The sequence below is a fragment of the Apteryx rowi genome, unplaced genomic scaffold (genome assembly GCF_003343035.1).
Source record: "Apteryx rowi isolate R43461 unplaced genomic scaffold, aptRow1 scaffold_96, whole genome shotgun sequence".
NCBI classification, from domain to species: domain Eukaryota; kingdom Metazoa; phylum Chordata; class Aves; order Apterygiformes; family Apterygidae; genus Apteryx; species Apteryx rowi.
In genome coordinates this window covers 1,606,742-1,632,771 of record NW_020451271.1, presented here as the reverse complement: position 1 = coordinate 1,632,771, position 26,030 = coordinate 1,606,742, and the positions used below count along the sequence as shown (strand labels likewise).

The 26,030-nt window shown below is 37.9% G+C and overlaps 1 protein-coding gene across 1 annotated transcript in view; it reads left to right on the top strand.

The window, feature by feature from the left end:
• The window catches only part of LOC112978656 (aspartyl/asparaginyl beta-hydroxylase-like), a 65,316-nt gene extending 41,564 nt beyond the window's left edge, over window positions 1-23,752 (top strand). The window contains exons 12-18 of the mRNA XM_026092299.1: window positions 236-334; window positions 1,321-1,410; window positions 4,043-4,180; window positions 10,337-10,472; window positions 11,330-11,421; window positions 16,358-16,491; window positions 22,089-23,752. Coding sequence (XP_025948084.1) covers window positions 236-334; window positions 1,321-1,410; window positions 4,043-4,180; window positions 10,337-10,472; window positions 11,330-11,421; window positions 16,358-16,491; window positions 22,089-22,239 — 840 coding nt within the window. The 3' untranslated portion in view covers window positions 22,240-23,752. The remainder of the gene's footprint in view (window positions 1-235; window positions 335-1,320; window positions 1,411-4,042; window positions 4,181-10,336; window positions 10,473-11,329; window positions 11,422-16,357; window positions 16,492-22,088) is intronic.
• Window positions 23,753-26,030: the final 2,278 nt, after the last annotated feature.

Here is a 26,030-nt window from a genome sequence, read left to right as displayed (position 1 = left end):
TATTTTTGAAACTTTAAAGTTTGGCCTGTAATGGTTGGTTCTGGAGAGGGACAAAAGCAAATGGGGAAAAGAAAGTGCAGCCAAGCCAAGTATTTATCTGAGAATTAGTGATACGAGAAAATTTCATTGAATCACTAAATAATAAAGATGTACACAGGTTTGTTAATTCTCCATGAACAGTCACTTTTTGAAAGTAGATCCATCATTAATATGTAATTCGTTTGCTCTCATACAGGTTCTAAGCCTGGCTCCCAACGATGGCTTTGCCAAAGTACATTATGGCTTCATTTTGAAGGCTGAAAACAAGATAGCAGAAAGCATTCCCTATCTAAAGGTATTGTTCTCACTTAAAGTATATATTTTACTAGTAGAAAAGTAGTATCAGAATGTGTAAAATTATGGTAACATGTCTCAAGCTAGATGCATACTAATTACAAATCACAATTTAAGCTACATACTGGAATGTGGTGCTCAGCGACAGGATGCAAGGCAACGGGCACAAACTGAAACACAGACAGTTCCATCTGAACATGAGAAAAAACTTCTTCACTGTTAGGGTGACAGAGCCCTGGAACAGGTTGCCCAGAGAGGTTGTGGAGTCTTCTTCTCTGGAGATATTCAAAACACGCCTGGACGCGATCCCGTGCAACGTGCTCTAGGTGACCCTGCTTGAGCAGGGGGGTTGKACTAGATGGTCTCCAGAGGTCCCTTCCAACCTCAGCCATTCTGTGATTCTGTGTGATTCTGTGTAATTATATTGGAATTATATTGCTATAGCACCGCCAGTGAACTGGAACAAGTTTGTACATTGAGATTCTTCAGCTCCTAAACATCAAGTATTTCTTTTATTAGTGGTTAATGGAATAACCGTAAGTAGACATCTTTGAGTTTCTTATTGTTTTGAGGTTAGCAGTATGCTGCAAACTTACAKTTCTTGAAAGATCCAAATAGGGCACGTGTATACTTCTGAGTGTTTGGGAAGAAATACTGTAAAAYGAAACCTTAATTTACAATATCCAGCTTTCTAAAATGCCTGCATATACGGGAGAATTTGGGGTGGTGTGGGTTTGAGGTGTCCATCTCTGCCTACATACCTGTTTGGCAGTGAGAGGCCATGTGATTTGAAAAAAGATAACATTTCTCCAGGACTTTTTGACTGAAGTATTATATCCATTCAACCTAAGTTCCAGGTTACCATGGTAGTTATATTTCATAGCCAGTTTCATGGCTTGTCTCTTACATAGAATTGGCAGCTTATTTACAGCATCAAATGAACTCTTTTTAAAAGTTATACCAAATTTCCTCTTATCCTTTCTTTAGGAAGGACTAGAGTCTGGTGACCCTGGCACAAACGATGGACGCTTTTATTTTCATCTGGGTGATGCCTTGCAGAGGATAGGAGACAAAGAGGTACATGTTTAACACATCCTTTAAAGTTTAAACCTCTGAGGGACTGCATAATCCAGCAAAACTTTTAAGCATGGACTTAAAATTTGAAAATGTTGAAAATGTTGAATGTTGAAATGTTAATGATGAAATGTTAATGTTGAAAATGTGCATACAGCTCAAAGTAAGGGACACCACCAGCAAAAAATCTGCCATTTGCATGATGATGCAGTCTCTTAACACCCTTTGTTCTACCATGGAACTACCAAAACTTATTAAGYTTACATCGGGCAGTATGAACTAACAGACCAAGAAAATTCAAAAATTCTTTGAAGGTCTTTTTTAGAACCTATTTCCCACTCCTGCCACCTTCTATAAAGATATTTCCCACCAAAGCAAACATACAGTGATATAAATATGACTTTATATGAAAGTTCTCTTATAGCTCTAGTATAACACTGTTTTGTAAACCTCACTTCTTTCCCAAAGTGACTTTGCAGCACCAATGAGTATGTTGTACAAGAAGACCATGAGAAAACTGAATGTGTGGCCTGGGTTACTGTACTTATTCATGCATTAAATTAGCAAACAGATCAGAAAAGCAGAAGTTTGTACAACAGACTTGTTGCATACCCAACAAACACAAACATATGCCCCTGGAAGCCATAAGAGTTTCTAATCTGTTAATTTAGTAAATCCAAACTTAAATGTGTAAATTAGCCCTACTGTAATTTTTTTTTTTTTGCATTTATTTAGAAGTGAGAATTAGTTGGCTTCATTTTACACTTATACACACACATGTGCAGACAAACACACACACATTCTGTCTGTCTAAGTCTGTCTAGCAGCAGAAAATGGAAAAGAAAATCCCTTTACACTTCCCTGGGTTGAATGACTAAGCCTASAGCATCCCATTACAATGTGTGACTAAAGATACCACACAGACATAATTAACGTACACCATCCCAAATCCCCAGGATAATTGTGTGTTAATGTTTATGGAGTTAATGGTCAAATCTTCCGTAGAAAAAAAGCTTTAATCAATGACAAGTGAACTTGTTGGGATAGAAGAGACTGTTAAATTTATCTGTAGAAAGTCCACTGTTAAGCTAAATTTTTCTTACTGACCTTGCTTGACTTGCTGAACTTCAAGATTTAATCAAGGAGACAGATCAATATTTAAGGAATATGTGAAATTGCTATCACTGTTCATTGAAGGTAGATATTCATCTATTAGAGCTAAATTAGGAATTAAAAATGTGGTCTTGGTACATTGTAGGGAAATAGTGTTGAATATGCCCTTTCCAACAATAATTCAATAAAATGCCAAACTGCTGAAAAAAAAGAAAAACAGTGAAAGGCATTATAGATTAAACAAAGTGCTGTTCACATGGAATATATAAACCATCAGACAATTTATTTCTTGAAAAGAATATATATTGTTGTAGCTGTCTTGGATAGTACASTGGTCATTATTTAGTCTTTCCATTGCCAAGATCTCCTTGTGAAAGGAGAGGTTTCTAATATAAATTCAGGGCTGGAAAGGATGTGCCAGGAAACGTATCCCTACCTCATGCTGTCCAAGGCAACCTCATACAACTTCGGTACAATTCTTTTAATAAATAAGGATTAACAATATTATACCTCGTAACTGTTGCTGATGGATCCTAAAGAGCAGCAATATTCATACTCATCAGATGGTGGCTGAAAGAATTCATTCACCTTATCATTTGGGCTAACTCCCGACGTATTGCAAATGAACCCAGGCAATGAGCATGAACAATCTACTGGTAACCCACTGCTATTACAACTTACATTTTGAGAAACATATGTTATAATGCTTCCATTTCAAAGTCTCTCTTTTTTTTTTTTTTTTTGGTGGTGTCTAAAATATTGCAGCTGTAACAGCAACACTGAACAGGCAAGCGGCAGCTGTATGTAGCTCTCTCTTTTTATGGATCATTAGGCTGTTACCCCTGCTGAGCCTCTTCTTTCCARGCTTCCCATTTTCTTCCTTCGCAGAACCTCCTTTTGCTGCTGGCATACAATGGTCAAGCATGTTGTGGAAAGGGAAGAGAAASAAGCAGAGGTCTGACCAGTGCCTGCAATCTCATTAGGCTTCTCTCATCACGTTAAATAAAAGGGAGGGACAAGAAAATTTGGTAACATCARCTCAGTTTTGATGTGAAAAAAAAATATTTGAGGTAATAATGCAACAATTGAGACCACAAAGTCAGTACTGTGTTTTCATCATCTCAGCATTTCTTTTGGCAGCAGAAGGCAGTCATCTTTCTTTCATACATATAGAATTGAAGCATAAAGAAAATAAGTCTGACCAAGATTGCACAGAATTGAATCTCCCAGGTCCTAGGATAGAGCCTAGATTACGGAGCAGTTTTTGATGTGAATGACTCTGAGGGAATTATCCTATTTTGTTGATGTGGGATTGGAAAGTCTTGGCTGACTTTGTCTAATCTATTTTATGGTTGTTTGTTGTTTTTTYCTCTTTTCTTAAGGAGTTTATTATTACACTGTATTAGGAGAATATCTCTGCATCCAAAGGGCCTGTTCATTTACCAAAGGAGTGTAAGCTACTTTTTTTTCTACTGAAGTTTGACTGATATGAGTTTGGTTGGTAACAACTGCAATCTTTTAGGCATACAAATGGTATGAACTTGGATATCAGAGAGGTCATTTCGCATCTGTGTGGCAGCGTTCCCTCTACAACGTCAAGGGACTGAAAGCTCAACCTTGGTGGACAGCAAGGGAAACTGGTTATACAGAACTGGTGAAGGTGAGGAGCTTGTTTCATTTTACTTTGTTTTTGTTTTGTTTTGTTTTGTTTTTTTAATGACAACTATAATCTAAGATCTCAAGCAGAGAAAATGCTAAGAAATCTCTTTAAGGTATGAATCATGGTAAGAGAGTACAAGACACTGAACCTAGACTGAGCATAACATTTAAGTAAAGTAACTTAAGTAAGATAAGTAAGATGAACTCAGGATGTTTTAAAAATTGAGGATGGGGGCATGTAAATACAAAATTTACATGGTTAAACAACTGTAGTGTCTCAAATACAAAATGACAGCAAAACCCTTGTGATGGCTGGGACACCCATTGTGAATTTTTAGTTAGTCAGGAAAGGATGTCTCCTTCATCCCTTGTATAATACTCAGTGACTTCTTTGGGAGCTTTTCATTGCATAAGAGATTTAGGTTTAGACTCTCAGTGACAAATTGAGCAAAAGAGAACAACATTGTAGTTCTTCAAAGTTTTTTTTTTTTTTTTATCCAGTGCAAGATATATAATTGCTTATTATTTATAGTAATAATTTATGTTCCAAAATTGTGCAAAACTTTTTTTTATTTTAAAAAGCCAGAAATCCCTAAGCAGATCTTTACTAATTCCTTAATAAAAAGTGAGAGAAGTACCTTTTTTGTGTAAATTTTGATTATTGATATGTGGTTTAGAAGAATTCTTCTGTGCAAATAATTAAAAACACCGACAAGAGACATGTTTCTTYAGAGTGGTTGTTTTACTGTACATGGTTACATATGTTATAACCTACCATGAAAGATTGATTTTTTTAAAAAAAAGAAATTAAATTTTAAAAAGGAAGATTAGTTCTTTTTATGGTTTTGATGACAGCAGGAATAAAGGTAGGAAATTTAGATTAAAGGGTGATTCTCCATTGTAATCTGAGTCATAGAAGAAAACAATTAACTTCATGGGCTAGCATTTGAGAAAAATTGAGATGTACATGTATTGGAAGCATTCTTGAGGTATGTGTAAGAGTAGATACTGCYTGCCATAAAGGAGAGACCAATAACTTCTTTTTGTACTTTTGCCCACAAAAAGGAGAGAATATGTATCGTGGTAGTGACATTTCAGAGCTATGGGTAGTGAGCCCATTTAGAGCCCTTACATGTAAACCATTCAAATCCCTTAGTCACAGAAGGTAACTTCATCCTTGTTGTCAGGGAACAGCCAGGTTTGAATGCTGAAAAAATTAGATTTCCTGTTATAAAATGGCCAAGGCTCCACCTTGAGGAAATTTTTTCAGTTGGGTCAGACCACGTATGGAGGCCTTTGTTTGGATCAACATCCTTTATGGCTCCTAGAAGAGCCTTTCAGAAGAGCTTCAAGGACAGAAATTTGCCCTCGGAGCTCCAGAGTCCAACTGCATCTTTGAATCCGATCATACCTCTTCCAGGCTGTCCTCATGCTTGGTTGATGCTTCCTACTCCCATTCTCTGGGCAGAATGTGTACCTGCCTCTGCCTTACGTTCAAGCTGTCTTTACTATGCATTTATAGTCTTATCACTCTTCCATATAAAGTAACTATTTCTTTAATGTTTGTTATTGAATATACCAAGATAAGGACTTGGAAAATAAAACTGAAACTGCTGCACAGTACTTCTAAGCTTCTTTCCTCCACTGTGCTGAGAGATGTTGTGGTGTTTTAGTTTTTAGCTGTTTTATTGGTAATAGGCTATGTCCCTGAGCCTGGGCCATATCGAGGCTGCTGATTTATTTATGTATGTGTCATAATTTGGAGCCATTAAGTTTTACAATCTTCAGATTAACCTTCACAGTTGAAAGTATAAATCCAAAATATAAGTTAAATGCATCAGAAGAAGAATATTTGTATTGCTGTGTTTCCTCCATGATTCAAAACAGTATTTGAATCTTTGAAAAAAATAAAGCTTGATTCTAATAATGTAGTATGCTGCAAGCAAAATTTGAGGTAGCATTCTCCAGAGAGTGGCAACAAAGCCATTSAAAACATCTGTTTTATTAATTTCTGTAATATTCTGGCTTCTGTACATATTTTAGTTAAAGGTTATTTCTCCATTCCACAGAGCAAAAATCAATCAGCAGTTATTTTTTACTGCTTTATCTCATTATATACATCTAACATCTGTACAGAATGTGTGGGAAATGCTACCAAATCCAAATGATAGAATTTGACATTGAAATGGCTGTGTGAAGAATGAAGAAGTGGAGGCTTTGACCCTCTCTCTCTGTGTTCACCACTTATTGTTAAATATGAACAAATTATTTTCAGTATCTTGGTAGCTTAACAATGCTTACTGAGGATTTATTCATGGCTAACTAAAACAATGCTAAATCCAGATTCCCTGACATACTCTGACCACTACATTTTTGTTCACTGTGTTCCCTAACACAGCTGTGGTCAGCCATATTCTAAACAGTGACATGTTATAGCACAGACCTAACTTAATTTTGTTATAAAGGGTCATGTGTTTTCATGGTTTTGGAGATGGAGATGTGAATTTGAACAGTGACTTGCTTTTTCTAGATAGAAAATCTTTCTTCTTTGAGCTCAGCTACTCTTATCTTTGAACACCTATCCTCTTCCCTTGGTGCAATTAGTTTTCCTCTGCCAATCTTACTGATTCATTGCATCATCTCTGCTATCTTTTGTAGAACCTCAGTACAGTATTATTTTTCTGTTCTAGTGCCCAGTAAAAAAAAAAAAAAAGTACAATATTATTGGATCCTAGAAAATTTTCACCAGTCTGAAATGAATACATACATGGTGACCTAGGTAACTGTGCCCTTTCTGCATGTTGCATCTTCAACTTTTGGAAAGGATCCAGATGATGCTTTGCCAACAATGTACTACAGTGAATAGTTGCTTGATTAAAGTAGGTCTTGCATTGTCAGTTTTCTCTGATGACTTAGATTTCATTAATTAAAAGTCTCAAGCACAGCAAGAAAATCATAGAAAGAAAATGAAAGTACTGGCAAGCACACACATCCATAAGGTTTGCTGTAGAGTGACAGCTAGGGCTCAATGGTTTAGCTAAAAAATGCTAAACATTCAAATTTAATGGAGAAATTAAATTGAAATGTGTGTGTAATTGAAATGTCTTAAAGTGTACGTGAATGCTTTAGGGGGAGCCTTGTGTTGAAAAGAGCAAAGATATTAAGCATGCATTGTTGTCATCTTGCAGATGTATAAACACTGTGATTGACTGAATGAAGGCGAGGAATCTATTTTGAACAGTTTAAAATACTGCCTCTCACCTGGAGGTTACTGTTCCCCAGCTGAGACATTGTAACAGAGCATGAAGGCTTTCCTACTCTGTTTCAGTGGCAGTGAAGTGGGGTCAAGCCTTCACCATGATTTACTTTATAATCCAATTGATTAAAATGCATGTGTGGTCAGCAGTCATGCCTCACATGAGGTGCAGTAGCCTATTAATATATGCCTGCACTATTTATCACCTTTCCCTGAAAAGGGTTTGACATCATAGACTAAGGATTTTTAATACAATACAGTCACACATAAAACTAAATCAATATTAAAAAATCCCTATTTAAATATAGTAATATCTTTGCCAATAAAATCTATAGTATTGCCAGATGTAAAGGAACTGTAAACTTCCATTATCATTAGAAACTGTATTAAAAAGCCATATGGCAGGTTATGGGAATCAGCTGGTAGGAAATAAATACATGTGCTCCAAATGCCATTCATTCRCCACCAGATTCTTCACTTGAAATCAGAATATTACACCAAATATAATATGAATTCACTGTTCTTAACCTGAGGCTTGAATCTCCACATATTATGGAGCATGATCATATTTAACTTTTTTCTGTAGTTTTTGGCTCAAGAGCCTTAAGCCCACCAAGAGCCGTAAGCCCATTATATTTTAATGGTGTTATGCATTCTTAATATCCAATATATACATAAGAGTCTGTAAAATCAGGGAGATCAAGGCTGTGCTGTGTTTGAACTCCTGTAACTCTCCACTTCCTTTGTACTTAGGGAGAGTTGCATATTACTTGCAGTAAAGCATTACTGTTTATTTTAAGGACAGGGTTCGAATTCTCGAGAGTACGGAGGCACTATTGATTTCACTGGCAATTATATCTAAAACCGTTGAGGAGTTAGGTCAAAATCAATGATATTCAAATCGCTTTGACTCCAACGTGGTGGGGAAAGAGCCTTGAAAGAGCCTTTCCTTAAAAGGAAAGGAGAAACATGCAACTTCACAGGTCGACTTTCAGCCTGTGTCACTTCTGAAGTATTAAAGGTGACAAAGAAGCTGTTACCTGCAACTCTGTGCTCTTCATGTATGTGCTTGTCAGAGCACTCACAGTCTGTGTGGGCAAATGCTCCTTCTTACCTTTTTCAGGCAAGTGAGAGGGAGGAGTTTGAGGAAATAATGATGAGGTACTTCTTATATCTTTCACAGTTTTATGGTTTTTTGATCTGTATCACTTTAAATTGAGGTCTGCATAAATGTAAGTTATTCATTTCTTTCTCTTCCCCAGCCAGTGCAAAATCAGGTACTCAAGCTGGTATTTTCATTTGTTGATATGGTAGCACTAAACCAGTATCAGCACAGGTGAAATATTTATCTATGATTACACAGGAATTTTCAGTCTGTTTTTTTTTCCTGCGATTTAGAAAAGTCAGTTTTCCACAGATATTGTTGAAAACTTTTCTACCTAATGTTCACTGTTAAAGGAGTGTCATGGAAACCCAACAGAGGGAGAGAATGGAATGAACACGTCAGGAAAAATGATAATTATAAGTGTTCTTTCCCTTATRCTGATTGATGAGAGATAATGTTACCCACTAGGAAGAAGAAAAAAGTACTGTAATACTGGAAGTTTAATTCTAATTTTCATAAACCACAGCCTGCCTAAAAATGTTCTGGTGGGAGTTAGCCATTTTATTATAGAAAGCATGTTGTATTAGTAACTTTGCTTTCTAAGCCTTTTATGGTATATCAAGGTAAAACCTTTTTTGTAGGATCTACTTCCTGTTGTCTTTTAATTGAAAAAAATCAAGTAGACAATGCAGCTGTTTAATTGAAATGGGGAAGGCTAATAACCATATGGATTTTTAAGGCTAAAAAGGGGCAATTATATCTTCTAATCTGACAGTATAACATCGGCTTTTGAGTTTCATTCAGCTTTACACATCATGCAAAGAGGCAGTGTGGACACACACCTTAGCCTATTTTCTATATGAAATGGATTGAGAATGCCTTACAGAAGTGCTTTCTTCATGAGCACAAAGGAAAATGCAAACTATTCATCCAAAATAAAGTTTAGTGAATAAAGTAAGCAGCTGGGAAAGGGAAGTCACTTCATTATTACTGAGTCCCATTGTTACTCTGTGGGTTGTTTCATTTATTATTACTGTACCATTAAAATGACTTATTATTGCTAGAATATAAGGTTTTCTAATATACCAAATTCTTTACAAAACTTACAAATTTTTTCCTGTTCTAAGGCAGCAGAGAAGAGCAGAATTTTTACATCTACAGTCTTGTKATTTTGGTATGCATGAAGCGCAAAGTGGCTTACACGTTTTTAATCGATGTACCCATAAATCTTCACCTGGAACTTCAAGTCATAATTGATGTTTTTCAATAGGATTAGAATGTGCAGGTGAATCTTTGCAAACCTTTTTGAAGGTTTAAATCATAACTGTCAACTATAGTGGTGTGTTTACATTTGTCCTCTTTCAACTGTGACATTCGGTCAACACTTTGAGTTTCAGGTTATGCTAGTGGATTTCTTTTCTCAGGAGTGCTTCCAGGTAATAGTGTGTTATGTTTGAGAAGATCAATACTCTTGTTAGCTTGCAATATAAAATGATCTGTTAATCAGCCCTTAGGCTAATCAAAAAGCAAATTAAAGTGAGGCTTAGTCTGCAGAGAGGTTGGGAATTATTGAAATTTTATGATACAAATGTAATTGAATCTGAAGAATGATGCGAAGGTGGTTTTTACAGCCTTCAAATGTCAGAAGGAAATTGAATATAAGGAAACTTGATAATGATGATGAACTCTCTGTTAGTGCTTTTAAATTAGAAAGTTAAAAATGGCAGGTTAAAATAAAAAGGCACTAAACCCAAACACAGCGAGTTCTCACTGCAGTAATATGGCTCTCATAACAGTCCTTAGAAAAAAACTGGAAGCTCATTCGGGATGAGGGGCTTGCTGTGATGGATAAAAAAAGAAGCCTCTTCTTGCCTGAAGATGAGAATCTACGAGAAAAGGGAGACTGGAGTCAGTTTACCTTATGGCAGCAAGGTAAGACGTTTTGTAATTCTTCTTCTTCCCCTACTTCACTCTCTCAGATTAATATYATGTAATAAGGAATAGCAACACAGTTTTTCCAGAATCATTTTTTTAATCACTGAATCTGTCATTTAAGTCTGTGAAAGAAGGGAGCTATTAAAATAGTGTCTGGGACCCCAGCAACAGTGAACATGAATTCTTTATTCTAAACCATGTTGCCCCCAAACACTTCTAAGAATCCCTTGAGACCATATTCATCTCTTGGCAAGCTTGCCAAAATTGTACATGGTAATGCATAGCACAGATCAGCCTGAGGGAAGACAGGAGAGTGGGAGAAGAYGTGTCCTTAATATTGGGTTGCCAGCTAGGTGAGTCACTATCATTCAGAAATTATATGAACAAAAGAATGAGAGCTTTAATAAGCCTGCTGCTCTGTCCCTGAGCTGTAAAGTGGGAGTCCCAATTACTGGAATGTCCATAACTTGTTATAGGACTTTGCATATTAAAGAGTACTGAAAGCTAAAATATAAGCAAAGTATAATCTGATGTTGAAATCATAAGCTATTGGTGGCATTTTTGATCTTTTTCCTATACAGCCTGATTAATGATCATTCTTTGAGAATCATATTTGAAAATGATAGGAAGTGTGCTCTTCTCCACAAATAATTTAAAAGCAAAGATATTGCAGGATGCTCTGATATTACAAAGTATCAGTAATTCTGTTTCATGATCTGTAAAATGGGAATAATAATATTTACCTGTCTTTTTGTATTAGCTCTTTGACAGCTTTGTTACTATTCTAAAATGTAGAAAACATAGGAATGTTCATTTATTGCACTTACCAATGCTCTAGCAATTATTTTCACTAGGAAGAAAAAATGAGAATGCTTGTAAAGGTGCTCCAAAAACATGTGCTTTACTGGAAAGATTCCCGGAAGCTACTGGTTGCAGAAGAGGGCAGGTATTTAGCAAACTTCTTCATTTTTTTGCAATTTCCTAATGCTGGGAGCAGGTAACGTTGAGGAATGTGTGAAGAGGGATGCATTACCCTGGTATATTTAAGGATGCCTCAGACACGCAATAAAAATATGCCCAGTTTTAGCCCTCAGCAAATATGTGGTAAAACATGCTAGCTGAAGCCTTTCTATGGAATTTTTAGTTGAGCCATTTTATCTTGCATTCGCTATGAGCCCAGAGCATGTAAATGGTTAGCTGCCATGGGTGAACTGACAAGAAATAACTTACTAAACTACAGCCATAAGCAACCTGGGCTGACCTCATAACTGACCCTCCTTTGAGCAGAGGGTCAGACTAGATCTTTTCGAACCTGAATATTTCTATGATTCCTTGTATCTGACCCTAACTTTGACAAAATTAATTCAGTGAGCCAAATTCTCACCCAGATGAACTTCACACATTTACTCCAGATGGGCTGCATGAGACAGAAATACCTCGTAGAAGCCAGACAGCAGTCTCATGCTTMCTTTCTCAAGGTAAAGGAAGAAAACTTCAAATCCATGAGCTGTGACCTTGGGTGCCAATAAAATTTAAGTGCCTGATCTATACTAACTGCTCTGCTACAAATTAACCTTGTTCAATCATGCAGTCGAGTTATATGCTGTGGATCAAATGTACAAACCCTGCTGGATGGCCCAATGTGGATATCATGTGAATTTGTAGRACAGAATTTTTTATTGTTCATTATTTTTTTCAAATAAATTATTATATTATATCCTTAATGAATAGGTTAAAATAACTTTCAGTTTACAAAATTAAGAATGCAAAAGTTGGAAAACACAACTTAATGCTAGTATAATCCTAATTCAGAGCCTTGTGTGTAAGTGTTCATCTTTTCCATCAGACTTTTGTCTTTTGATGTGCAGAAGCTGATGGCTAGTGTTCTGGGAATGTATGAACTATTATTTCATTGATTGTTGTAAAAACTGTTTATAGTAAATAGTAACTGATGAGAGAGGGTATCACAGTCAATGTAGCTGACCCCAAGAGTACTGCTGTGTATGGCATCCATGGGCAAAAATGGATCTATCYCAGAAAGTCAATTTGATTTGTCAGCTACTGTTTTGGTCATCATTTTTTGTCACCTCGTATGTTATCACTGGGACACAGTTTGCARAAGTACTGTGTATTCACAGCTACAACTGTAGTCCAGGAGAGATGTATTTTGAACTATAAAATATTAAATAGTTTGAAAAGTGATAGCCTAGAAGTCTTAAGTTTTACATCTAGCATTAGGGGATGTCTAGGACAATTTTGGCTTTATACTAGCCATGCCTCAGATTCTTAGAGATAAAATAAATTAAAATATCACCTAACCTCCAGAAAATGTTGCAAAGGAAAAAAAATCATTCATTTACTGAAGCACTTGGAGGCAACAGAAGAAAAACAGGAAAGGAAAATGGGGGGRAAAAAAAGGAAATTAAGAGTTCTGTGGTAGAGGCACTGTTTGGATGATTTATATTAAGTAACTTTTGGCACCTTGCATATTGACAAAGATGGAAAGAAATATTGATTAATTAACTACCTACTCAGTGCAGCTGAGAGACTGTACAGAACAATAGCAAGTGATCATATTATTACAGATGGTATCATACTTCTTAAAAACAGTAACAAACTGAACATAGCACAGTTGGTTTTAATTCTGGGCATTTCTTAACTCTTCAGCGTTTCACTTTACAGCCATAACATGACTTGGCTATASTTCAGAAATATTTATATATTATATATAGTTCTTGAGTACAGAACATACATAGAATTCACAGATATGTCTAGACTGATCTATGCAGACAAATAACATAGATGACATCAATCATTCCAGAATACTGATATGTTGCCATTATAAATTATTTATCTGGGATATTAGTAACTTTCTGGCATAGCCAGCACTAGCAGTTATTTGAGTTGTGTTAGGGTCTGGCAGGGGAGTCAAGCTAACACATCTCACTGTAGCACAGACAGYGGAATGGAACATTTGTGTTCACCTTGGCCACTGTAGCTGATCACTTGCTGTCCTAAGAAATTGCTGATAAACTAAAACCTCAGATGGTGGAAATGACTAAGGCATTAGACAGATATTCTCTTCTGCTGACTTTGCTGTAGTTGGAGAACAAGTAACACCTTATACCACAAGATTTATTGAAGTTGTCCCAACTGGCTGTGCAGATTTCTCAGTTGATAGGAGGTTGTGGATGCTTCTCACTACTGCARTATGATACTCACACTTTCTGTTCATTGGGTTGTCATTGAATCACAGAATAGTTGGGGTTAGGAAGGACCTCTGTACATCACTTAGTCCAACCCCCTGCTCAGAGCAGGCTCAATTAAAGCAGGTTGCCCAGCACCGTGTCCAGACAGGTTTTGACCGTCTCCAAGGATGGACACTCCATAACCTTTCCAGGCACCTGTTGCAGTGTTTGACCACCCTCACAGTAAAAACATTTTTTTCTTACATTTAAGTGGAATTTCTTGTAATTCAGCTTGTGCCTATTACCTCTTGTCCTTTCACTGGTTACCACTTGGAAGAATCTGGCTGTCTTCTTTACTCACCCCTATCAGGCATTTATACATGTTTATAAAATCCCCCCAAGCCTTTTCTTCTCAAGGCTGAACAGTCCCAGCCCTCTCAGCCTCTCTTTGTATGACAGATGCTCCAGGACATGAATCGTCTTTGTGGCCCTTAGGTGGACTCACTCCAGTATGTCCATGTCTCTCTTGTACTGAGGAGCCCAGAACTGGACACATTCCAGATGTGGTCTCACCAGGGCTGAGTAGCAGGGGAGGATGACCTTCCTAAATTTGGTTTTGAYACTCTTCCTAAAACCAGCCCAGGATGCTGTTGGCCCTCTTTGCTGCAAGAGCACACCAGGTCTTTTTCAGGCAAGCTGCTTTGTAGCTGGTCAGCCTCCAGCTTGTACTGGTGCATGGGGTTGTTCCTCCCTGGCTGCAGGATCTAACATTTCCTTTTGCTGAATGTCATGAGGTTCCTCTCTGCCAATTTCTCAAACCTCTTGAGGTGCCTCTGAATGGCAGCACAATCATCTGGTAAATCAGTCACTCCTCCCAGTTTTCTACCACCTGAAAACTTGCTGAAGGTGCAGTCAGTCCCATCATCCAGGTCATTAATGAAGAGGTTAAACAGTATTGGCCTCAGTATAAAGCCCTGGGGTGCACCACTAGTGACTGGCCTCCAACTGGACTTTGTCCTACTGATCACAATCCTTGGAGCCTGGCAGTTCAGCCAGTTTTCAGTCCACCTCACTGAGGACTTTAGTCCGTACTTCATCTGTTTGTCAGCAAGGATGTTATGGAAGACAGTGTTGAAAGCCCTACTAAAGGCAAGACAGACAAATCCACTGTTCTACCCTCACCCACCAAGCCAGTCATCTCATTGCAGAAGGCTGGTTAAGCATGATTTCACCTTCATAAATCTGTGCTGACTATTCTCAATGACCTTCTTGTCCTTCGTGTGTTTGGAAATGGTTTCCAGGATGGTTTGCTCCATCACCTTTGCAGGGATCAAGGTGAGGCTGACTGGCCTCTGATTACCTGTATCCTTCTCCTTGAAGATAGGAATGACATGTGCCTTATTGCTTTTAGTCCTCAGGAACCTTCCYCAGTTGCCATGACCTTTCAATGATTATTGAGAGCGGCATCTCAATGGCATTGGCCAGCTCGATCAGYGGATGTGCCCCATCWGGTCCCATGGACTTRTTTATGTCCAGTTTGTTTAAATGTTCCCTAACCTGATCCTCCTTTACTGATAGTAAATTTTCCTTGCTCCAGATTTTCCCTCTAGTCTCAGAGGCCTGGGATTGCTGAGGGTCAGCCTTGCCAGTAAAGATTGAAGTGAAAAAAGCATCGAGTACTTCAGCCTTCTCCATGTCTTTTGTCACCAGCTTCCCTGTCTCATTTAGCAGCAGGCCCATGTTTTCCCTAGCCTTCCCTTTTCTGCTGGTATACCTCTAGAAGCCCTTCTTGTTGGCATTCAATCCCACACCAGATTCARCTCCAGATGGACTTTAGCTTTCCTAGCCCCATCTTCTGCATGCTTAGACAGAGTCTCTATATTCCTCCTGGGTCATCCATCCCTGCTTCTATCTCTTTTATGCTTCCTTTCTATGTCTGAATGTAGTCCAGAGCTCTTTGTTCATCCATGCAGGCCTCCTGCCACCTTTGCTTGATTTCCTGCTTGTTGGGATGGACCATCCTTGAGCTCAGAGGAGCTGATACTTAAAAATCAACCAGCTCTCCGAGACCCCTCCTTTCTTCAGCACCGTTCAGTTGGATTTTTCCAGACAGATCCCTGAGTAGGCCAAGTCTGTTCTTCTGAAGTCCGGGGCTGTGAAGGAACTTCACCATATCATGATTGCTGCAGCCAAGGCTGCCTGCAACCTTCACATCCCCATTGTCTTCTGAGAGAGGCTGCCTGACAGTCATTTTGGCTAACATAGGACTTGGGCTGAATTTAGCCATGGTCCATCTCTTTAAAGAACAAGAGCATCTTTTGACATGAAAGAACATATTTTTCTGCTTGTAGTTAGGAGCTAATTGTTTGCAGATTGAAATTAGTCCTGATGGTTTTAAATAAAATGAAAAGTGTATTTTCTCTCTCTCCCTCCCTCCCTCTCTCTCCCTCCCTCCCTTGCTCTCTCTCTCACACACACACACACACACACACACACACGCGCACACAACAAACAACACATTTTTTGTAGTGTTGAATGCCTTTGGAATATGAGAAATCTCAGTTGTTGCTGAGACCCTAACACAAAGTGATGTTGAGTCTCTTGGTCTCATCATGGATGAGAGGTGAAGTTCTGGGTTCTTAGCAGAAGGCTGGTGAAAGTAACCTTATTGAAGGCCTCTGTTTCTTTTTGCAGATCAAGTATTCTGTCATGCATCCAGGGACTCATGTCTGGCCTCACACAGGACCCACCAATTGTAGACTAAGGATGCATTTGGGCTTGGTGATACCTAAAGAAGGTTGCAGAATTCGGTGTGCCCAAGAGAACAGGTAGGTGGTTTTTTTGTTTGTTTCCCCACGGCCACCATCTTTTCCAAGCCTGACAATAGGTTGGAATGCATATACCAATATAACATGTTTCATTAAACAAGCAATTTGCACCCTAACTCTTGGAACAAATATATAAATGTTAGTTTCAAACAAAGTCAAAGTGATCTTTGGAGACAAAACTGCTCTTCTTTGCTATGGCTTGGAAATAACATTGTTTTTTGTCCATGAAGTTTCTGTGTTTACTTTTACAATGTCRGTCTAATATACTCACTAACTTCCTTTATCTGTTTTTATTTTTTGGCTTRAAATTTTTTGCTTATCCGGCAGAAGTTGACACTAAGCTATGCCTATATTTGCACCACTGTGACAGCAGAATATCACCTTTCCACAGAGGCTTGGTTCCTAGATGATGTTATTTGGTATAATTCAGTTAAATATATTCTAGTTGAAGCTGATTTACAGCTATGATGGTTTCAGCCCAATGAGTTACACTGGTAGCCAGTTTCCTTAAAGCACATTTTGAGTGAGAATTCTTACCCCTTAGGGAAAAATTATGCTGATTTGAAAACCTATTTTGTCTCTGTTTGCTCAGTGCAAAAAGCAAAACAAAATGCAATAACCTAGACATTTACAGTCAGGGAATATGYTCTCTTGGGAAATATAAGAAAATCCCAAACTTTAGAATATGATAGGTGTTTACATGGTATTATTTAATACAGCCAGAAAAATATAGTATTATCTGTATTACTTGCTTACAGACTTCATTTTCTGAAACTTATGTGGAGTTATAATGCTGTTTAATATCTATATGTACTTTTTTGGGAGATCCTGTGTCCTGCCTGTATGCATCTGAGCACAACAAAATTTAAATTTGGATTCTTTTCATGGTACTATTGTACAGATATATTTGATATTGRGAAACAAAATGGCAGTCATGACTGCAATAGATAGAAAAGATTTTTTTCAGAACATTTGAAAACAACTGCAACTGGAAATTTTTAGAATTTTTGAGGAGAGAAGTATGCAACTATTAATAACCAAGATGTTGTCACTACAGAGGTGTTAGGACTCCTGCCAACATACAGCTCATTTAATGATCTGTYGCAGTCTTACTTAGTCTGCATTACTGTCTAAGTAGTGATGAACATGTTTGCTTACAGCATTCCAACCCAATATCCAAAATAAGTTAAAGATGGACATTTGAGTGGAAGGAGGAGTAGCTAAAGGGCTTAGAGGACTAATAGTGAGATGCGGTGTCTTTCCCCTTTGGGTCATTATTGTGAATTCAGGTCAGCAGAGGCTGAAAAGCATTACCATCAGATGGCTGTTTGGTGACCTGTGTGAACAAAGTGGTGGTTTTGCTCCCCTTCCAAGGGAGCAGGTGCTCACAACTCACCATCCATTATTATGGTTGACACCCTTATTTGTTTTAGTCTGAACAGAAGGGATGGTGGTGTGGAAAATGAACTATCCCTCCCTTGGTACCAACAGTCCCTTAACAGCAGGGATGTGGCAGGGCAGAGTGGAGTAATGTCTGTTGCTGCTGGTATGCAGACAGAGCACTTCAGTCCCTAGGCTGCTGAATCTGGCTCATTCTGTATGCATCAAACTCACTCGTTTGAAATGTMARMYYYWSAWTSWRRRKYTKACTTTGGCCTGTGCTGGCATGTGTTAATTTCAGTTGACTTTGGCAAGAGCTATACATTCAGAATCAAAGACAGGACTTTCCTTGAGAGCATTCAAAGTATGTCTATGAATGAAAATGAAAGGATTTTTTATATCCCCTCCCCCATGAAAGAGAAGGCGGGTGAGTTACTGTGGAAAGCAATGATGCTAGGAAGAAATCATATCTTGAACATTTTCAGTTTCTCTCCTGATGGTTCAGACCGTTAGTACGTTAGTGGTTTTAAATATGAGAGCTGGCTCAGATTTTAAGGAGAATGTATTGGTGGTCAGAGCTTTGACTCCATCCTTTTGTGGCTTCCTGTCCTCCTGCTGCTGCATGTGCAAGATAAAGAATGGAAGCAATGAGAATATTGTGCTAAGTTGCCTCTGTGCACTCAGTGTGGGTGTTTAGAGGGGCAATTTTACTATGCAGCTCATCCTCTGATAGGCAGGCAGCTTGCCTGTTTAGTACTGTATTTTACTTGTTTACTTGCAGAAGAGTCTTTTTGCAGCTGGTATGAGTTTGTACCCCACACTGTTATTCAGCACAGCTACAGTATGATTAGGTGTTTGGGCCATTATGAACTCCCAGTTCTGTAAACTGTAGTGTACAATGCACAAAAATGATAGGTAAATAATATCTGGTTATCAAAATCGAACATCTCTGTCAGACATGATAATCCTGTTTTGAAATGCAAGCATAGAGTTATACATGGAAGTTGGTCTAAAATCTCACCTGTAACAGGTTACATGAAAGCCACGCAGATGATACAGAGCTCTTTCTCAAAGTGGCTGAGCACCGTACCAGAATAATATTATCCCTGTGGTCCCACTGTGAAGTATTTTTCAAACAATGAAGGTGTCTGGAAAATATTTATTTGCATTCTAATGGTGGGTTTTGTAATCGATCCAAAAGGAGCTAATAGTTCTGTCAACTTTATGACTTTTTCTTTATTGTGCAAAATAGCCCATCCCATTATGATGCAAATGATAGATCCCTATTTTAACCTCCAAAGCTACTTCATCTGGATGATTTGAGGATTTATTGTCCTTAACTGAGCTACACTTTCAGGATGTTTAGTGCAGGGCTTTTCAGACTTGATTTAATAAAAAACAAAGTTAGCTCAATTCTTTACCACATTATACCATTGTAAATGGTTGACTCCTTTCGACTTGAATAATAACAATGTAACTTTAGTGCAGTGGTAGGAACTTAAGTCTGTATAACTTAAAACTTTTCTTTGTTTATCACATAGCTGAGATGGTAGCAGAAAAAATACATGATCATATGTAAAACCTGCTAACGGCTTATCATGTGTGTGTTTAAGGCTGACATCCACCTGCCAGCCACTGTGACTTTTTCACTACATTATGCTTGTTGGTTTGTCTATTCTTGCCTAAAATATGTTTTGAAGGTTGTGTTTCCATTTCTCTTCAGAACACTACAGCACAACTCCATAAATTTTGATGGTTAATATTTTTCTTTTGTAAAGTTAAATATTCAAAAATACTTAGAAGTCCAAATCTCATTTTCACCCTCTTTTTGAAATAAGAAAATTTCTTTTCATGKGGATGAGCTCAATGGAATATATGTCCCTGTATGATGGTAAGATCTTTGTTTTTTTTATCATCACTACTGTTTGCAATTCCTAATTCCCTTTAAAGGGATCCATCCTCGTGGACTGCCTTGCTTCCTCAGGGATCCTGCTAAAAAACTTTATTATGTGATCATTGTAGAGTGGCTTTAGGAAATAACATCTCGTTGACTGTTAGTTATTACCCCTTCAGATGAGACAGGATGAATATCAGATGCATACTCCTAGCCTGCTGCAATGCAAAAGGAATTTGCTTTGCTCATTCCATTGCCTGACTTTACCATAGACAAACCATGTAACACATAATCAGTGTCTAATTGCAGTGTCAGTGTCTAATTGCAGTAGGTGAGATTGAGCATCTCAAAGGCAGCAACAATCGCTAAAGCAGTGGCTTCTTACAATGTTCTGACCTGATCACTAATGGTCACTGATTATATATTGATTTTTGCAGTATCAAGACTGCAGTTAACCGGGCATTAAAACTCCTTTCAAAATTATGAATCAAGATCTCAACAGGCTGGAGAAATGGGCCGACTGAAACCTCATGAAGTTCAGCACAGGCAAATGCAAAGCTCTACACCTGTAACAGAATGAATAAGCCCTTGCCACAGGAGCGGCTGGGTGATGACTGCCTAGAAAGCAGCTTTACAGAAAAGGACTAGGGGTCCTGGTGGACAAATAGCTGAACACGAATTAGTAGTGTGCTGTTGTGGCTAAACACAAACTGGACTGCATTAGCAAGCGCACAGGAAGAAGTCTGAGGGAAGCAATTTTTTCCGTCTCTTCAGCACTCAAAACATTGCATCTGGAGTTCTGTGTCCAGTTTTGGGCTCTCTGGTATGAGAAAGGGATTGATAAACTGGAGTGTCTTTAGTGGAGGACTGAAAATAAAATGATGATTAGGGGCCTGGAGCACGTGATGTATGAGGAAAGGCTGAGAAAGCTGGTTAGGAGTTTCTGAAGAAAAGAAGGACAAAGGAGGCAGGGTCTAATTGTTGTCTTCAACTAATAATGGGTAATTATGCAGAAGACAGAGCCAGGCTTTTCTTGGAGATGTGCAGTCATAGGCTGAGAGGCAATGGACAAAAGTGGCAGCAAAGGAAATTCCATCTACATATAAGGAAAAATAATTCACAGTGAGGTTGGTCAAACACTGGAACAGGTTTCCTGGAGAAATAGTGGAATCTCCATCCTTGCAGATATTCAGAACTTGACAAGAAGCTGAAATACCTGATCTAACCTCGAAGTCAGATCTAATTTCACAACTGCGAAGCCCTGCTTTGAGCAGAGGTTTGGACCAGATGACCTCCTGAGGTTTCTTCCAGCCTAAATTACTCTGTGATTCTACACTTCATATAACTGAAAGGAACACAGATTCTTCCAACAATTAATACCTGTCTTATACATTGCGTCTTGCCATTGCCTTTAAATCTGGTCATTTTGTCAATTTGCCAAACAACAGAGCTGCTCAGAAGCAAGCCAGTTTGAATAAGTTGTGCATATCCCTTTTTGTGCCCAACAAAGGTATTTAGTAAAGATCTTGAAAAAGTTCCACCATCAAAACTTGGCTTTCCGTGTAGCAATGCTTTAAGCCGCAAACATTCACGCAGAGTASTTGCGTCAGTTCAGTGGCCCACTCTGCCTAAGCAGTGCTTGACAAGCAGAGGGGGGTTGTTATGTGGACTTACTCTTTCAGTTCAACTTTAACAGTATAATTGTCCCAGCGTACAGTATGCCATTGCAACCTTCCTCTGAAGAAAAATCTTTAGGCTCTGTACTTTGACCAGATTTATGCGATAAGACTGTTCACATTCCCTAAAATTGTAAAGCRTGATCAGGGCCTAATTCTGTTGTTCTTATTTTTGGAAAAAGCAAATTGGTTTAATATTATTAATTTTCAGACCATATTGCTGGTCTCATTCCCCCGGTTTCCATTGCTCATTATATAYGTATTTGATTAGAGAAGGAAAAGAGTTGGTTACTACCAGTATTATTCCAATGAGCCTGACGAATGTTCTCTGCTTGTTAGACTCCAATCCTTAGAGTATATAAATAACAGATATTGCAAATGTCTGAATATGTATATGGGCACATGTGGGCATAATAATGCAGACTGAGAGAAAATAATCCATCAGTARTATAAAGGTCCATTAAACTGATCTTTCTGTAGTTTATTTCTTGTTCTTATTAGATACTAAAATCCTGACTGTGCAACACACACTGATTAAATCATCCTCATATATAAAAGAACATCTTCAGAGCTGATGCATAGCCAGACAAGTGCCCACTCCATGGCACTTCAAATATTACTCTAAAGGATGTTCTTTTCTGTTGCAGAACCTGGGAAGAAGGGAAAGTCCTTATCTTTGATGACTCTTTTGAACATGAAGTATGGCAGGATGCTGAAAATTATCGCCTGATATTCATTGTTGATGTGTGGCACCCTGAGTTAACAGCACAACAGAGACGCACCCTTCCTGCTATTTAAGGGGCTACTTCTGATGTGAAGAACAGAGGAGCTTTAACTCTTTGGAGTATGCAGATAGAATCATGCAGGATTAACTTGTCCAGCCTATGGAAAATACTAGTATTTTAAGGATTAGAAGATATGAAAAAGACATTCTACAGTGACAAAGGACTTAAAAAAAAAAAAAAAAAAAAAAAAGTTATTTTGTTTCATACTGATTCAGCACTGATATGATAGTATTGTTTTGCTGGCTGCAAGTTCCAAAATGCAAATCTTGTCAGCCTAAGAGCAGTAGGTCTGGATTTTCAAGCTGTGGAATGTGCAGGTGTTTTTGCCATGCCTATGTGATGCGTACAAAAACAATTGGTCAGTCACAGGCCTGGCCATGTTCAGGCACAAGATTTGCAGTCCTACATCCTGGAAATACCAGGTTTTTATCTATTTTATCAATGTGTATGATATTTATAAACATATGCACACAATCAACTTGGAAAATCAGTTATGCAGTTGTAATGTTAACTGCTTTAGGCATAAAACATGTCCGTATATTATCAATGTAGATAATGTGAATGGGTTGTGTGTTTTTGTATTTTTCTACCTGAGTAACTGTATTTTTCTATCATAATTATGAATAGATCTTCTGCTTTAATCAACCACTATTTTTTAAAACCAATGTATGTATAAGTGCTTCTCTAGCTATTAGCAAAAGAACACTGTATATGAGTAGATTTCATTTTTGCCAAATATGGCCTTCTCTTGCCTTCCTGCAAATGCAATCAGAAGCTTTCATTATTGACTTCCTAGTGAAGTTTTGTTTTTCTAAAACAAAGTAGTTCTCTTAGTTAGCAGGCAACCTCAGTTTTAGAATGTGATTTTGGAAGATGCTGAGCAAAGGTGACAACCGTAGACTCAGATCTGAAGGTATTTGACAGAATTGAGGATTATGTGGTGAATTGCTGTTCCTTCTATCATTACTAAAGTTTCTGTTAAGATAACCATTTTCTAGCCAGCCAGAGTTTGAGGCATCTCCTTTCAGGGGCTCCTTCTAGGCTGACCTTGGGTGGTTATTCAACAGAAAAAAAACTAGCAAGAATTTCTTGAGCTTAGAGCAGACGAACAAGGTCTAACTTGGATTCCTGCTAGGATGCAGAGCAGACAAAGAGCCTGAGAAGCTTTTCTCAGGGTATTAACTTGTATTCTGCTGCCAGCATCCTACAGAGCAGTGTAATGATCCCTTAAAAGATCTAACTATGTGCTCGCTGTCTTGAAATGTATGAAAAAATATTGAAGTAATCTTATCCCAGTATGGTTTACAGTATACTCTGTATTTGCTATCTTGAATTTCCTATATGGTAAAATGGCCTTATTTTCAAGAAAGAAACCTGATTGGATGTTTAAGCAGTTTGCTGGCCTTTTGGCGCTGTACTGTTTTGTGGGACACGGAGGGCACAGGCCCCTCAGCTGTTAACACTAACAGGGAGGAGAGACCCAAGGTTGCACTGATGAAGTTTATGGCAGGCTCTTATCTACTCTTGTGCCAAACTAGGTGCATGCAGACAGGCCTGCTAGGGTGCTCAGCATTACCGAGCCTGTGGCATCGTTACTGAGGGCTTGGGAGAGACAGGTACTAAGCAAGGAGACGGAGAGGTTACTTGAAGTCTCCACAGCTTTGGCATTGTTGTTCAAAAAGCACTGAATTGTTGGTAGTTTTGTATTGCTAAGAGACTACATCATGGTACCTGAGTACTGCATGCACTACAGCATATGCTACAGATCAGAATATCATATCTGCTGACACAAAATACAGATAAGAGCCTTGCATTCCCATAAATTAAATGCTTTTCAGATTTTGTATTCTATTAAGTAATTAGATCTTGCAATGCCACAGAACACATGGTAATTGTGCCATAAATTGCTGTAACTAGTTTCTGGAGGTGTGCACTTTAATTTCCTTTTTGGCTATTAAAAATAAATAGGACACTGATAAACCCTCTCTGATCAAGAGTCAGTTTCAGATAGCTATGATAATTAGGCTTTAATGTGTTGTCTGTATCAAAAATTAGACTGAAACCATCATCTACAAAAAGGAACAATTCACAGTTAATTGTCTTGAGAACTGAAAAGATTTATATGAGTTTAGAAAACATAAACTACCTTTGAAAAGCTTTAAGAGATTCATATGCTAAACTGGAAATRAGGTACTCATTATTGCTCATGGTAAAAATAAAAACAAAACAATCTCTCAATCATGGTTTGGTCAGAGATTGTGTTTTGTATCTCTGTAAAGTGATCAAGCAGTACAAATTATGAATTATTTTGTAATTCTGTAAAACAAAGACATAGTAGTTTGTGAAGAATGAATCAAGAAATGTTTAAATCAAAATTTATGTTTTGGAAATATTTGTATTAATAATGCATTGTAGTTTCTATAGCTCACACTAAACACTTCTTAGTAAAGGAGTGGTAAACATTTTGGAGCTTTATTTATAAAAAATTCATGCTGTGCTTCAGATTGTTTTGTTGTGCCTTTGAAGTCTTCTACTTTATCTTTTCAGATTATAATTGGCAAATGGATCAAAGCAATCTGCACAAAATGTGTGTGCCAGGGTAGTATGTTTATTAAATTGTGTAGTGACATATTGGGCATTTAAAATCTTAAATGCCTTGAATGTGACAAGGTGGATTATGAATAGCTCCTGTAACACTGAAGTGATTCTACTCTGTGCTTACCTGTCAAGGAGCTGACAGCATATTTTTCTGTTAGATACAGTTATTGGTTTAGCTATATACATAGTGAGGATATGTAGCAAACTACATTTCCATAAGTGGTATATCATTTTAGGTATTTCTGTTTGTCAACCAGTGTTCCATCCTGAAAAAGTCTTTCAACATTGGAAATGCCAATGGAAGAAATGAATGAAAATGTTTTTTTTAAATGGATAACAATCTTAATTTAAATACTATGTTCTTCAGATTTATTTACAGTAGGCAACTGCCAGATAAGGGCAATATAGTCTCCTATTTGTAAGGTAGTACTTACTAGTCAAGATTAGGAGTTGGACTCCTTCCTGCCTGTACTCCTTCCTTTGTGCTTGCAAGCACAAATTCTATATAAGATTCTGCGATTAAGTAAAGATATACAAGGTATCATATTCACATCTCCGTTAAAACTTTAACTAATTCTAATCCTTTTTGAGATTTACCCTCAAGGATTAGATCTCAGTGACGTTCAGACTGTTTGCACATAACTCCCACTTGAATAAACAGTGGCTGTTACAGGTAGTCACAAAGATTCCCATTTAAGATTGTGTTAAGATTGTTTATCTCTTACTTGTGGTTACAAAATCTTGGACCAGTATTCTTGTGAGAGCACCATTCCAATGGCAGTAGAGGTAAGTGTATTAACAGAGAAAATTGCAAACCAAAGTGTCTCTTCATCAATGCTGCAGTATAGTATGCAATATCTGTCTTTTTTTTTTTTTTCCTCTCTTTAAGCAAGTTCTCTGGGGCAAATCTTTATTTCTATGAGACTTCATGAGCCTAGGGAAGGAAAGGGAGTTGAGTCCTGTTACCAGGAGTGGACATCCTAGTTTTCTGCAATAGGTGCTGATGCTAGGAGAAGGGGAATGGAAGAAACCCCAAAGATAAATGGGCTCAGTTGTCTTATTTGTTCAATGTTTCTGCAAGCTTCTGAGTGTCTGCCTCTTTTACTGACTTCTGTATTTCCCTGCTGGGAACATCCACTGTCTTAAGGACTTGCTCTGTATCATGGAGGCCAGGTTTTGTATCAATAACATACTGCTGTGTAAGAA